This window comes from Thermobia domestica, chromosome 7 (genome assembly GCF_964235325.1).
Source record: "Thermobia domestica chromosome 7, izTheDome1.hap1.1, whole genome shotgun sequence".
Lineage (NCBI taxonomy): Eukaryota > Metazoa > Arthropoda > Insecta > Zygentoma > Lepismatidae > Thermobia > Thermobia domestica.
The window spans coordinates 44,723,065-44,737,821 of record NC_137460.1 but is presented as its reverse complement, the minus strand read 5'-3'; the positions used below and the strand labels follow the sequence as shown (position 1 = coordinate 44,737,821).

Here is a 14,757-nt window from a genome sequence, read left to right as displayed (position 1 = left end):
GTTTGTTGACGTCTTAGTTTTCAGAACTTGCAGACCTGGATTTAGTTCAAAAGTTTAATATATACCATGGCGTATTTCGGAAGCTCATAGGCATAGTGGGCCTTATGCAGAGTCGTTTCGACGTATGTTTAGCATCATATTAAAGGCCTGACTACTGCAGGAAACCTATGTTATTCGAACTCTTTAGTGTGTCATTAATCAAGCGCTAGAACGACTCTGCATAAGGCCCAGTATGTCTTCAGAATTTTAGAATTATCTTTAGGTTATCATATGCCAGTATTTACGCGGACATGTACGCATTTTGAGAGTAAAAAATTCCGTCCACATACATTTTCTCAATTATCTGATTTGCGCGCCTTTTCTCAGCTCAAATGTATTGTCTTCCTAATGTGATTTACATTGTATAATATTGCTAATGAAGAACGTAGAGTTGGGTGTCTTGTCATGACAATCGCTTTCGCAGCGCGTCGCGTCATTTTTTCTCTTTTCTTTTCTTTTTACTTTGTTTGCTTCTTCTGTATCTACATTTAGAATTTTTCCTGTCGAGCTTTGCTATGGAAGTGTTTTATGAAAAATATTAAATGGTTAAATCTAGATACTCTTTTATTATATGATGCGATATTGCAAATTTATCGCAAATTTTTGAATAAAAATTTATGTTATCAATTATGTGCAAATTCTCATTGCTTATTATTAATTAACCTAAAACAAAGCTGTTGCAGTAATTTTAAGACAACAGTGTTGCCAGGGGCCGCGTTTCTATAAAAAAACACACATTTTACGGACTTGCATTAAGTAGCCTTTTCATATGGCAACATTGCATCAACCTTGTTAAATTTTCGCACCAATGGATAAATGTTGATGCATACTGTACATATACACAGGAATTCACCCTCAGGAAATCAGTTTTTTGCAACTGAATATTGATTTTCTTCATTTTGCTCATCTTTTTTTATTTTACACTTACAGTAATTTCTTTCATTACTGCACAAAAACGCTACAAGTTCCAGCATTAGTAATGGTCTTGAAAACATCTACATAGAACATGCTTACATTTGTTTCAAGTCTCAGGTCTTTATCATTCTTAGAGCAAAAGATATAACCAATCAAACTTTGGGTTGCGCAACTTTACGCACACACTGTATTTCTTTGCCATGGTCACAATGGCCGGTGTTCCAGTTTACTCTGAAATATTTCAAACGCACATTTAATAAACGAGAAAACTATCGCGGAGCGATGGCGCGATTAAGCAATAAATATACTGTTATCCTATGACATTGAAGTGGATATTTAAGTTAATACGAGAAACAGAAATACATTGTGTACTTTCTTTTTCTGTGGATTATTTGCGTATATTTCATTTGCAGGGAGAGCAATCTGAAGAGTTTAAATTAATTGAGAAGCCTGGAGCAGCTGAACACCATGAACAGTCTAAAGATATGGAGTCGATTATTAAGTCACTGGAAGATCTTCAATTGGTCAAAATGACTTCAGAATCTGAAGACTCTGAAGACGATGACTTGCCGCCTCTGGACGCTACACACAGCTCGTTGTAAGTCTATTATGTTCTCTTTTTAAGTACAGTGGAAGTTCCTTAAAGTCCTTCCCACATTTCAATTCACTATAACATTGTAAGGGACACAAATACTTAAGTGAAATAAAGTTCCTACAGAACAGCAGTCTAAAATTTTTTACCTCACATTACTACACACTGAAAGAATCATGTCACTGCAGCGACCACATAGATAGCATCTATTCCGAGAGAGCACAGAGGATGTTGTGTTACGTACAGCTGATATTGTGCGATCTGGAGCCTTGAAAGTACAGCAGCATGAATTAAATATATGTATGAAGGCATAGGCGTGAAAAGCACGAAGAACAGATATGCACAGTTTCTGAAGACAGGAAATCTCTCATATTTGCCGCGAAATGGCTGTTGGTGGATAAACAGAAAGATGGTTGATCAAGTGAGGAAGAGCATTGCGAGTAGCCCGCGAAAGCATATCTCATATATGGTTCTTAGAGTTATATGTGTTGCAGTCTATTATGTTTAGTGTCTCCCCCAGAACGAAATCGAATTCCTACAAGCTGATGATTATGCATAGTTTGAATGAGGAAGATTAGGACATTAACCTGGCATTCCATAAGTTTACCCTCAACCGACTACATTGTATGATGCATTACTGGCGAACATCATGTTTTCAGATGAGACAACCTTTCGTTATGTCAAGGAAGGTGAACCGAAACGAATGCTGAATCAGAGGTACTGAGCCCATCCCAATCCCAATCGTACTGCAAATCCCAAGCCGTGAGCCAGACATAGTGCTGCGAATGTGTGGTGCGCTATATATTGGGCCTTTCTTCATCGAGGACGGTGCCATGCCGGACAATACCTACCTCAATACGCTCCAGATGTCCGTCCTTTCCCAACTAATGACACTGGGAATCAAGAGTGATATGCATCCTCGGTAAGAATGGGGCGTAATTTCACAGAAACTTTCTGGTTCAGTAATTTGGAGGCAGATTGATTGACCACAGTGGATCGACATCATAGTCCGCAAGATCACCAGAGCTGTCTCAGTGTGACTTTTGGCTCTAGGGGTGCGTCAAAATGGAAGATTGAAACTTACGCAGGCATCACAGGCATTCCAGGTGAGCAGAGCAGAAACTTAAAACGTCCAGGGTTTCAGGACGAGATTGGATATTCTACGTATGTGAATGGCGCCCAATTGGAGGTGTAGCAATTAGAACAAGAAACGTACATAATTGCCAGGTATAACTTCAAAGACCACTGAACAGTAGAAACTTTATTTCACTGAAATATCTCTCTTCGCAAGAAAGGCATACTGATATATGAAAGCTGTTATCCTGGCTTTGGAAATTATTTTCCTTAATTAAAACTAAAATTTTACCAATGCAAATCACTTTTAATAAATAATAGTGTCACAGTTTCGATTTTAATTTTAACGCTCCTGTGCACAAGGGTGTGTTGACAATGGGAAAACTGCGGGATTTGGGGTACGATTTACTTGGCCAACCCCCATATTCTCCTGATTTGCACCATCGGACTTCTATCTGTTCCCAAACTTGAAGAAATGTCTTTATGGGAAGCGCTTCACATCGAATGAGGAAGTTGAGGGGGTCGTGGATGACTATTTTCACAACCTTCCAGAATCTCACCTCAGGGAAGGAATACTGATGTTGGAGAAACGCTGGACCAAGTGTATTCAAGTTAAGGAAGATTATGTCGAAAAATAAAATCATTTTTGAACTGAAATTCGCAGTCTTTCATTGTCAGGTCGAGAACTTTTCACCCCACCCTTGTATACAAACGCCTGAAATGACATGAACTTGGGATTTTGAAGCCCACCCCTTCATGAAATTCTATTTATGGTACTGATTACATACCATAAACCTAAGGCAGATGTCGATTATTCTATGTAGTATTGCCTACAAGATGAGAGTCGAGACTAAAAGGGGTGGGCCCGAGTAATGGCCGGATTAAAAAATTCCGTATTTCGGAAAAATTTCGGAATTCAGAAAAATTCCAGATTTAGGAAAATGAAATTTCCGATTCCGGAAAATTTTGGCCATTCCTATACTGAACGTTCTAAAGGAATAATGTAAATATTCTTCCGAATCGAACTTTAAAAGAAATCTGGGGTATAGCAGTTCTACATGGGTTTTAACACCAGGAAGTCTACTTCTAGCATAATTAGGCTTTTTATTAGCATTTCAGTTGTCCTCCGTCGGAAATGGAAAATTTCTGTCTATACAGGAAAAAGTTTCCCATGGAACTATGGGATGAAACCGGTGTTTAAATGTTTGGACTATAAATACAACTGGATACGTGGTAAAATTTTCTAGACCATTCAAATCTGAATTTTGAGGCAGATACATGGAATCTATAGTAGAAAGGTCTGCGCGCAGTGGCGGATCCAGGATATGATCAAAGGAGGGGCTAAACCATCGTTTGCCGCTTTATCCAGTGTAAAGCAGGATTGAAGCCCCTTTTATCCAGTGTATATCTGAGCGTCAAGGGGGGCTATAGCCCCTATAGCCCCCCTTGGATCCGCGCCTGTCTGCGCGGTCATAAAATATCGCATCCGCAACATCTCTATCCGCATTAGCACCCACATCTACAGCATCTCTATCCTCACCCGCATTCGCATCCGCAGATAATGAGGTAGCAAATATATACAACTTACATATTCTATAATAGTCATGATTTCGAAAATATTTTAAAACACATTTTAAATAGTGTGTAGTTTTTCGGATTCAAACGAAACAATATATTATATTAGTTTCCTCGTGGTCAAATACCAACTACGCTAAATAAAATGCAATATAAACCGTGCAGATACAAATTAGAAGTTAGTGAACGATCTATTATATGTATTTACCCAAGATTTTCAAATGCTGATGTAGGAAACCATATCCCCAAATGTATCCGCTATCCGCACAGAAAAGAAATATACATCCGCTGATACTCATTTTGATGCGGATATATCCACAGATAGCCACAGATAGTCCAATTACCAACGTATTAAAAAGAGAGAAAATGTGTACACTCCGTTTAAATACATAGAAAAGTGAACGCACTGTTTTTAAATTGTAAGAGTTACAATATTTAGATATTTTAGGCACTGGAAGGAGCTTCAGGAAGAGATTTTAAGTATGAAATATGTTCAAAATGTCCAAAGTGGACTTGAATTCTTTATGTACTGAGCACCTCATATGCTACAATTGGTCCGCCTGTAGGTTTGAATTCATGGTACAGTAAGGGACACTTCTGGATGGTACACTTTTGCCGTAAGTTTCCATATGGGTCTACCATCCAGAAGTGTTCCTTTACTGTGTGTACAACCATATGTAATAGGCTTCCTAGAAAATGGAACTCGCAGTTCAACCATCTATGCACATGACACAGCATGACCTCTTCGAAAATACCTACTTCAACGACCACTGTTTGAACATAATCCAGATTAATGTTTCCAATAATGTTTGACAGTTTGGCATTGTTATGGGGTAATTTATAAATTTCAGATGAACTTTAAAATATTATATTTACAGTTTATCAACATAATTATATGTATGTGATACGATATTTCCTTTGCTACACAGGTCATTTTTTGGACTAGCGAGGGCTGCCATTATTCTAAACAGAAAGCTTCGAGAGAAAGTAGTTCAGAACCGTCGTCTCAAGAACAAATACAGAATCAAGTTGCGCAGTCTCAGGCGCTTATGCGAGAAACGACAGGTATGTAAGCCTAGAAAATAACTATTACTCTTCATGAATTTATTTTTAAAAATTTAAGAATAATATTAATTGTAGATAATTTCTTACAGTTAAGATAATGGTTAATTTACTATTTATAACTAGCAGCTTCTCTCTATGTGTACCTAGGTACGTATAGTCCATAGCGTCTTTCCTGCAAGAGATCTGGCAGAAATTGTTGCCAACGAAACATCACGAAGGCAGCTCAAGAAGTAACGCACAATACTTTGTCCACACGCGATATTACACTGATCTGCGGTGTGAAAATTGAAAGAGAATTACTTTATAGTTGTACTGTTATCGGTAGTTTTTCTATCAGTTGTGCCTCTAGTGGCAAAAGCGTGATCTACTAAGCAAAGACGTTGAAGAGCAGAGAGATGTAGTTAGTTTCTTTGTACCAAGAAGGCAAAACCCAAGTGAAATTGACAGGGAAATGATGTGTGCATGGGGAAGATTGTACGGATTTCTTTAGTATCTCCAGGTGATGCGAATTTTTTGAATCTTAGGGATTTGACATGTGAAAAAGAGTCAATTTGTAATAACCGACTAAACCATCTTCGAACATTTGTTTGGCCCGATAAATAAATTTTTTGACTGGCCAACATTTCGATTCTGATGGAATCAAATCGGCTGTGTATGCATATCTTTACTCCCAAAAGATGGATTTCTGTGAACAGGGTAAGTTGAAGCCTGAGCCACGATGGGAAGAATGTATTGAAAGACTTGGCAACTATGTTCAAAGCAGCTATGGATTGCAATCGGCGCTATTTCCTGTGCATTCAAAATCTTTTATCACTGCTCGCACTTAAATTCGGTGGGAGCGGGAATAGAACGTCCATCTTCAACCACTGACACGACGCTACTGAGAGCACTAGGAAGTTTCGCTGGCGCATGCACCATGGTAGGATCTCACTCTCTCATGTGTACGCAGTCGCTTCGCGCAACACACGGTTTACCAGCTATGGGACGCGTGGGAAACTTACTTTTTGGATGAGCCTCGTAAATCACAACAGCGCACAATGATCCTCAATGCTAAAAATATAGCCAAAACTCCTTGGGCGGTATTCAGAGAGAATTCGTTAATCGAAGGTTAGTCTCAGATAGTTAGTAAGCATACTAACTCTTTACTAAGGAAGGTACACTTTTTGGTATTCAGAGTCTACTTTTAGTACAACTAAAATGATGATTTGGCCATGATTAACTTATAGAACCCCAATGCATCGGTGAGTAAAATAAATGTGGCAACTATGGAAAAGTAGATGAGCGCATACTTTGTCTGTAAAAATGAAAATATATGAATTACGAAATGTTGTGTCGCACGCTAAATCGTGGGTAAAAGATTAGACTGCTCTAGATTAATTAGTCACATGTGATTAACTTCGTCAAATACTAGGTCCTAATAAGAGACTCTGAATACAATTTCGATAACCATCCGTTAGTCAAGCCCGTAGTATTGACTTAATCAGACTTCAAAACGACTCTGCATAAGGACCCTTGAATCGAAGTTTAAACCTAGAGACTTCTAAAATCCTAATTACGTGGCTAGATTGGTATCGTTGCCGTTAAAAACAACCATTTTTGAGGTCCAGATGCACATAATTGGCCGTCCGAAATCTTTTTCAATCTATCATATACAGGGTGGCCAAAAAGTAGCTATACATCCCCTGTATTGATCAAGTATAACATTCTAGTTTCTGAACTTATTTGCTTTGACTGTTCCAGGCTTAAGTTATAAGTAAAAAAACCCGTTAAGAACAAGTAATAAAGAAACTAAGGCTACCTGTTTGATAACAACAAGGAATGATATATAATACAGTGAGCTGACCAGTACGGGACTGTATACGTACTTTTGAGCCACCCGATATATGGAAGAACATAAGTAAAGGGTTTTTAATCGCCCTCCGTTTCCTTGTGTTTGTAGATTTTTTTTAAATGTCTACTAGAGTACACAACTGACAATAACTCAATTTCAACTAGGTAAATCAGCTGTTACCCCAAGCCTTCGGCTTGTCTGCAAGTTCCTTGCACACTAGTGACATTTCTTGGTGTCAAGGTAGGATGCAAAGCTGTTAGTGACAACTATTAGTTTTATTATGAACAATTAAGAGTTAGTGTGGCAGAAACTGAGGCGCCTTGCTATTGTAATATCATAAGGATAAAACTCAGTACAATCTGATTAATCACTACACGAGCATTAAAATACAATATATATATAGTGTATATAGTACAGTACAAGTCTAAATTGCAAAGAAACTAAAATATACAGAAACCAAAATTGCCGTTGTCGAATTTTCCTCGACTTTTAAAATCGTCCTTCATAAATGTAAAACAAAATGTAGTTAGTAGCTGCACCATTTTGTTTTATCCCAATTTTTCTGGGGCCGTGAATGAATTTGTTTATAACCGCTCATTTGCACCCGTTATTTTAATGTGAAATGAAGAAAATTATTGAATTGTTTACCGTGGCTTTGTCCGCCGTTTTCTTTCTTTCTTTTTTTTTTTAATAATAATATTAGAAATCAGCAATATCAAAAAACTCATGTAGGTTATTGAGTTTTAAAAAGATTAAATTAAGTTTTCGACTTTGGTTACATTTTTGACAATTGAAAGCAAGCACTGTGCAGTACATCAAAATACAAGCTTACAATATCTATCCTGAGTTCATTCGTGGCTAAGCGATTAGTGTACGCCCCTTTGACGGGGAGATCCGGGTTCGATTCCCAGCGGGAGCTCATGTGGTTTGGATTCCACGTTAATCCGTAGGCCCTGTCTCATATAGTCTCGTTGCTGAAAGGGACGTTAAATTCAAAATCAACTCAACTCAACAATATGTAACATTTTACCGTATTTCAAGTGTGCCCCTGCTGGCGCTGCTGTCGATATGTTTTCTCATACCTCCCTCGAAAGAGGACGAACAAGTTACTGTTTCAGAGGTTCTTTCCCCAAAGCAAAGGGAAGGTTTCCTATCCGTAAGAGGGCGGCAAATGTGGGGCCGAAGTGTGTTTCACATATTTTCCGAGGGCACAATTGAAATAGAAAAGCTTCTAACCTGTTTCATATTGTAATCCCCATTTTTTAAATCATACGTGTTACAAGGGCAAATTGTAGAATCCCTCCCCCAAATTTTGAAAATATCGGTATAGCGTATATATATATATAGAGATGGTGATCAGAAAAATGGAAACACCTGTAGTTAGCAACACGTCAGATGTATGGGTTGGCAGTGGTGTCGTGGCGCCCGCAGCGCCTGACCGTTGGTGGTGGTGTGTTAGGTCGGTCTCCATACTACGTCAGGCGAAGTGGAACAGCAGTGTCCAGTGGCTGCAGCAGACGGAGGTAGTGTAAAATGGGAGAACTCTCAGAGTTTCAAAGAGGGAAAATTGTTGGTGCGCGGTTATGTGGAGTGAGTGTGACAGCAGTGGCTACTGTGTTAGGTGTGTCGCGTGGGACAGTGTCGAAGGTGATGACGGCTTACACAACACACGGGAAAACCACATCGGGGAAGCGGAACAGTGGGCGGAAGAAAATCATGAGTGACAGGTCACGTCGGGTATTAAAGCGCATTGTCACGCAGAACCGTCGTGCCACTGCGGAGCAAGTGACGGAGGAACTCAATCAGCACCTTCCCCAACCTGTTTCGACAATCACAGTCCGCCGCGAATTACATGACATGAACTTACGGGGTCGTGTTGCACGGGCCAAACCGCAATCAGGGACCATAACGCTTTCGCACGCCGCAAATGGTGCCGCGACCATGCAACTTGGACCGTTGAGGACTGGAAACGTGTGATATGGTCGGATGAGTCATCCTTCACACTATTCCCTACCACGGGCCGTGTTTATGTGTGGAAAACGCCCAAAGAAACTTATGATCTGCAGTGTTTCCGCCCAACTGTGAAACATGGCGGCGGTTCGGTGATGCTGTGGGCCACCATATCATGGTTTTCATTGGGTCATGTGGTCACACTTAGCGAACGAATCACTGCCAACGATTATGTCGCAATTTTAGGAGACCACTTGCATCCTATGGTCCGGATGTTGTTCCCGGACAATGACGCCATCTTCCAGGATGATAATGCACCCATTGACACAGCTGGCGTTGTTGCATCGTGGTTTGAGGAACATCGGGATGAAGTTCAACACCTCCCCTGACCCGCCCAATCCCCAGATCTCAACATAATTGAACATCTGTGGTCCGTCTTGGAAACACGACTCCGGCAACGATTTCCACCTCCATCCTCTCTCACAGAACTGGCCGATGCCCTGCACGAGGAATGGTGTAAAATTCTACTTGCTACCATTCACGACCTCTATGCCTCCATCCCACGTCGCATCAAGGCTGTTCTGAAGGCAAAAGGTGGCCCGACACCATATTAATCTGGTAAGTTGCAATTTCGTTCAGGTGTTTCCATTTTTCTGATCACCATATATATATATATAGTCTCCATTACATTAAAATTTCATGTATTTTTTTCATTTTCCAGTACGTTTTTTTTTTTTCCTTTTTCGAGTCTTTTGCTAGTAATTTTTCATTTTCCGCAAAAATTAACATTTTTTGTTCATTCATGATACTATTTCTATGTCTCCTATTTTCCTGGTTGCTAAAATTCCCTCCAGAATTCGATATTTCCTGAAATGCTGAACAGTAAGCATGATAGACAAATAGAAGATAATAAGTGTGATGATGTGATGTGTTTGTCATTTGTAAAGTGTGATGCTTCGTGTGTTTGTAGTTTTACATTAAAAGTGTATTGATATATACAAAATTTAAGCGGGTGGTCTGCGTTTAAAGAAGAAAGAGGTGCGGCTTTTGTTACTAGACTAGTGACGTACGTAAAACGGGTTTCTGGGTTTTGACACCCCTTTAACAACATATTATAAAAATATATACAACCCTATATTATGATATATTATAATTATACTCAAAAATCATGAAACGATATAAATTTGGGAGCTTGAAACAAATGTCGCAATATGATTAATGGGGAAGGACATAAGAGAATATAGAAAAAAATACCATGAATAAATATCTTTCTGTCGCTAATTTAAAGTAAACAATTTTATTATAACATAGATTTACTTCTTATTTTCTAACATATGCTTAAAATATCTTATCTACCTTACTAGGCTGAACTTGATACGTTGAAGAACTCTTTGCCAGGACAGGGAACTCAAAAGATGACGTATAAGATCTGTTGTCATTGCGAAAATAAGCGTGAGCGTTTATGTCAGGTAAACATATTGATAAATAATACTAGGATAGCTTTAACTATAGCTATGGCCTAATATTTACTATAGCTTAATACTTTATACACAAATACTTATCAATTTAATAAACACTTTAAAAATGCAACTTACCAGGTTAAGAGGCCTAATCACTGCGAAATTAAAATACCGCTAATTTTACAGTAATTATGAGATATCTCCAAAGAGATAAAAATTAATCGAAATGTGGAACAAGAGCATCCTAGACAATATTATTTTGCATGAGGTACCGTTATCACGGATCACCTAGTAGCTTTCCGTTTGCAGCCATTTAGAAACGCGAAAATAAATGCCGATTTTTCTAAATGGCTGGAAATGGAAAACAGATAAGTGAGACGTGATAACGGTATCTTATATAAAATAATATTGTCTAGCGAGTTGTTGGTCCACTTTTCGATTATCTTTTATCTATTTGAAGATATAACATAGTTACCGCAAAAAATTTGGCGGTATTTTAATTTCGTCATGATGGAGTCTCTTAAATATGGCGTTGAACCATCTTTCGCTTTCAGAACAGCTCTGATGTGACGTAAAATGGAGTCACGGATGTCTTGAATGGTAGCAAGCTGAAATGGGATGTTACACCACTCCGAGCGCAGTGCATCACTCACTTCCGTGAGAGAGGATGGATGTGGATCAATCCGCGTCGGATTCATGTCCGGAGATTGAATGGGCCAGAGGAAGTGTTTAACTTCATTCAAATATACCTTGAACCATGCCGCAACAGCTCCAACTTTGTGAATGGGCGCCTTATCATCCTGAAATATGTGTCACCGTCTGAAAACATGTCCACAGTAGTATGCACATGCTCCCCTAAAGAGGGGATATAACCAAGAGACAGTGACACGACCGGTTAACGTTAGCACAGGACCCACTAAAAAGAGGATACTCTCAGCATCACAGAGCAGGCGCTATTCATGATTGGGAGAGACATTGTGCACCATATGCTTCCTTGAGCGTCTGCTATATAAAACATAAACAAAATTTTAAATTTGATACAAGATGAAAGATGACTCATCCGACCATATCACACGTTTTCAGTCATCAGCGCCCTTATGTTGCATGTTTGCAATACCATTGGCGTCGTGCTAAAGCGTTATTTTTCCTTATCATCTGTAATGATGTTATCATTTTTATTTTTACATTTGAAGTACAGTAATATAAGTAGTAATATAAAATATCATATTCTTTTAACTTTATACAATTGAGATTGAATTACGCACTTTGAGGGAATGGGATGGCGGCATTAAAAAATGCAGATGTTTGAGCAACGCGATCTCAGAACGATCAGCCTTGGCATAAATGAAGCTAATAAAATCCACAGCTTCTGGAAAGTTAAATCAAATTCCGTAACTGCGGCATCGTTCTGAAATGAAGTTCTTTGATGAGTTGGCGGCCAATAAACGAATACAAATAATGCCTTCACGTGAAACCCAATAAAAAGTATTTCAAAACAAAATATAACTCTCACATTGGTACCAGGATATTTTTCTAACTTCATAGAAAGAAAAACTGTGATTAAACCTCGAAATTCACCTCAAGTAAGATCATATACTCCCTGAGTACGACAGGGACATTGTTTTCGCACAGGCACAGAAGTTGAAGGAAAATACAAATCGTATAATTCGTGATATTAAAATAAACACAGCAGGGTTAAGATTACCAGGCGTCCCCATATCATTAATATACTGTTTTTGTACTTTTATGCTGTGTCCAATGATCAGGTCCGTATCCAAGGGGCCTCTAGGGGAGCCTGGCCTCCCTAAATGTTTACCGCCCCCCTAAAATTTTCACGGTAGGCTTGCAAATGAACTATAATATGGTTGGATCGGGCCCTCCTAACTTCTACTGCCCCCCCCCCTACATTTTTGGGCTGGCTACCGGCCTGCCTCGGATTCATTGAGAAAAATATGGTAACCGTACAGGTAGGGCTACTTGTTATTAGAAACGTATGACATATATCGTCCTTCATTTGTGTCCAGTATTCAGATTTACCGTAAAATACGTCTCCTGCCGAACATCAGAGCCTCGTCATGACTAAATGGTTAGTGTTCTTGCTTTGGTTAAATGGGACCCAATTTTAGGTTCTGTGGGACGATCCAGAAGGCTTTAATAATAACCAACTGGATATAAATAAATAATTACTGAATACACCACATTTCCAATCGGATTAATTCAGAGCCAGATCTGTATTTACGTATTTTGCGACTCTAAGAGATTATTGCACTCCAACCTTGTCCTTATTTGTTCGTTTTCAGTAAACTATATGCCTACGTACGCTTGCATTAATCCACCAGTAACAGGATAAGACGTAGAGAAGCAAATGCACGGATTGCGCTGGCAGCCAATAAGCAATAGCCTCAGCTCCTTTTAGCATCGTAATGAGAAAATTCGGATGCGTTGTGGTACCAACATTGTTTAGTTTTCTGTTAAAGATCTTTAATTTTCTCTCTCGTGGAAAACTGTTTTATCCTACCATACTTCAATCTCATTAAATAATAATAATAATAATAATAATAATAATAATAATAATAATAATAAAAAAGCTGCCCTGGGCCCGGGCATCTGTGACTTGTGCCTAAAATCTCTCTAGACTTGAAGTCTGATCTCAATTTCTTTATTGTAATAGTACGTTTTCGTGTTCCCGCACTTCGAATATTACCTAAGGAGGAAATTTTGCGATATCTTAATACCCAGACGCCGGGAGTACGCAGAAATAACTCTGATTTGAAGTTTCTTCATAAGATAGTTAACGGGAACCTAAGATCAGAAACCCTACTTCAACAACTATCCTTACGTGTCCCTTCCCGCAAAACCCGGAATACACACCTATTCCATCTTGCACGCCCTAGGTTGACAATTATACAGGTTTCTGTCTTTCACAGAGTACCGAACTATTATAATAATCTAACTTGTGAGGTGGACATTTTTTTCGAGATACTCCGTGTTTGAAAGCGCAATAAAATGCATGTTGGCCAAATAATATTACTTGTGCGCTCTTTCTTGATATTATTGATGTTACTGTTGTTATTATTTATTTTTATCCTTTTTCTTTTTCCCTGCTTGTTAACATTTCCCTGTGTAAAATGCTGTATCTAAGAATTTGTTCAATAAATAAATAAATAAATAAATATTGTAAAATATCGATTTTTCTGATTGACATTTTTTAATATTTTGATCGTTTTGATATTTTACCCATATCGATATCCAAATCCGGATATCGCACCAGCCCTGCATACATAGAGCTAATCATTGTACAGCAAATACTGTAGGTCAAAATCAATTATTGTGGTTAAACTAAAATTGATCGTACATTTTCTTATGATTTTAATTTGATTATTATTATTATTATTTTATAGGCCTACTCAATGCCTTAGTCAGACGAGTGAAAACCGTTGAGTTTCACTTTTAAAAAATCTGGGAAGTGGTATTATCGTCTGATCGTCTGCCAATTATTATTTAAGCAAAATTTGATGAAGCTGGCTGAAAAAAAAGGATGAGTGAAAACATTCTTACATTGATAATTCCTACATTTGGCTTAAAGAACCTCTGCAAAACAACTTTAAAAAAACGATAAATAAAAGGTTGCCAAGAAGTAATATGTGCATAATTATTTGAAGTTGTAACACTTACATTTAGTAGTATTAATTTGTACGTATTGTTAATTAAAAATATTATTGTTATTATTAAACAGAATCTTTATAGACTTTCAATCTATCCTATAAGTGAAATGAAAATGAAATCTTTAAGTTGTACGTCCCACGGTTATGCCGGTTAGGCGAAAGGAGACGGTGATGATGAGTGATGAATGAAATGGTGGAATGAAGAAAGTGGGAGGAAACGGGAGAACCCCGAGAAAACCCACGCACACGGTGTTTTTCCACCACAAAGTTCACTTGGCGGGGGCTGGGATCGAACCCGGGACCCCAAGCACCAGAGGTGAACGCTCTATCACTGAGCCTATCCTATAAGTATGCATAAATGTGAAAAGTCATACGATGGCTATGACCATCCATTTATCTGCCTCTTAAAATGGTATGCGGTCGAAAAATATTTTTTTTTGGGGGGGGAGCCAATAGATTCAGCGTTCTAAGATCCATCTTCTTTGTTAACTCTCTATTCAAACCGGAAAAAGCAGAAATCAACTGTTCGATTCAGCGTTCCAAGATCCGTCTTCTCTGTTAACCCTCTATTCGAACCGGAAAAAAACAGAA

General features: G+C 38.5%; 1 protein-coding gene across 1 annotated transcript; it reads left to right on the top strand.

Moving 5' to 3' along the window:
• Nucleotides 1–1,367: 1,367 nt before the first annotated feature.
• LOC145688863 (uncharacterized) lies at nucleotides 1,368–14,085 on the top strand (the record flags this gene model as incomplete). Its single annotated transcript, XM_081763032.1, is given in 4 exon segments — nucleotides 1,368–1,552; nucleotides 5,125–5,260; nucleotides 10,406–10,510; nucleotides 13,903–14,085. Coding segments are annotated over 4 exon segments (444 nt in total), but the record flags the coding sequence as incomplete, so codon positions are not given.
• Nucleotides 14,086–14,757: the final 672 nt, after the last annotated feature.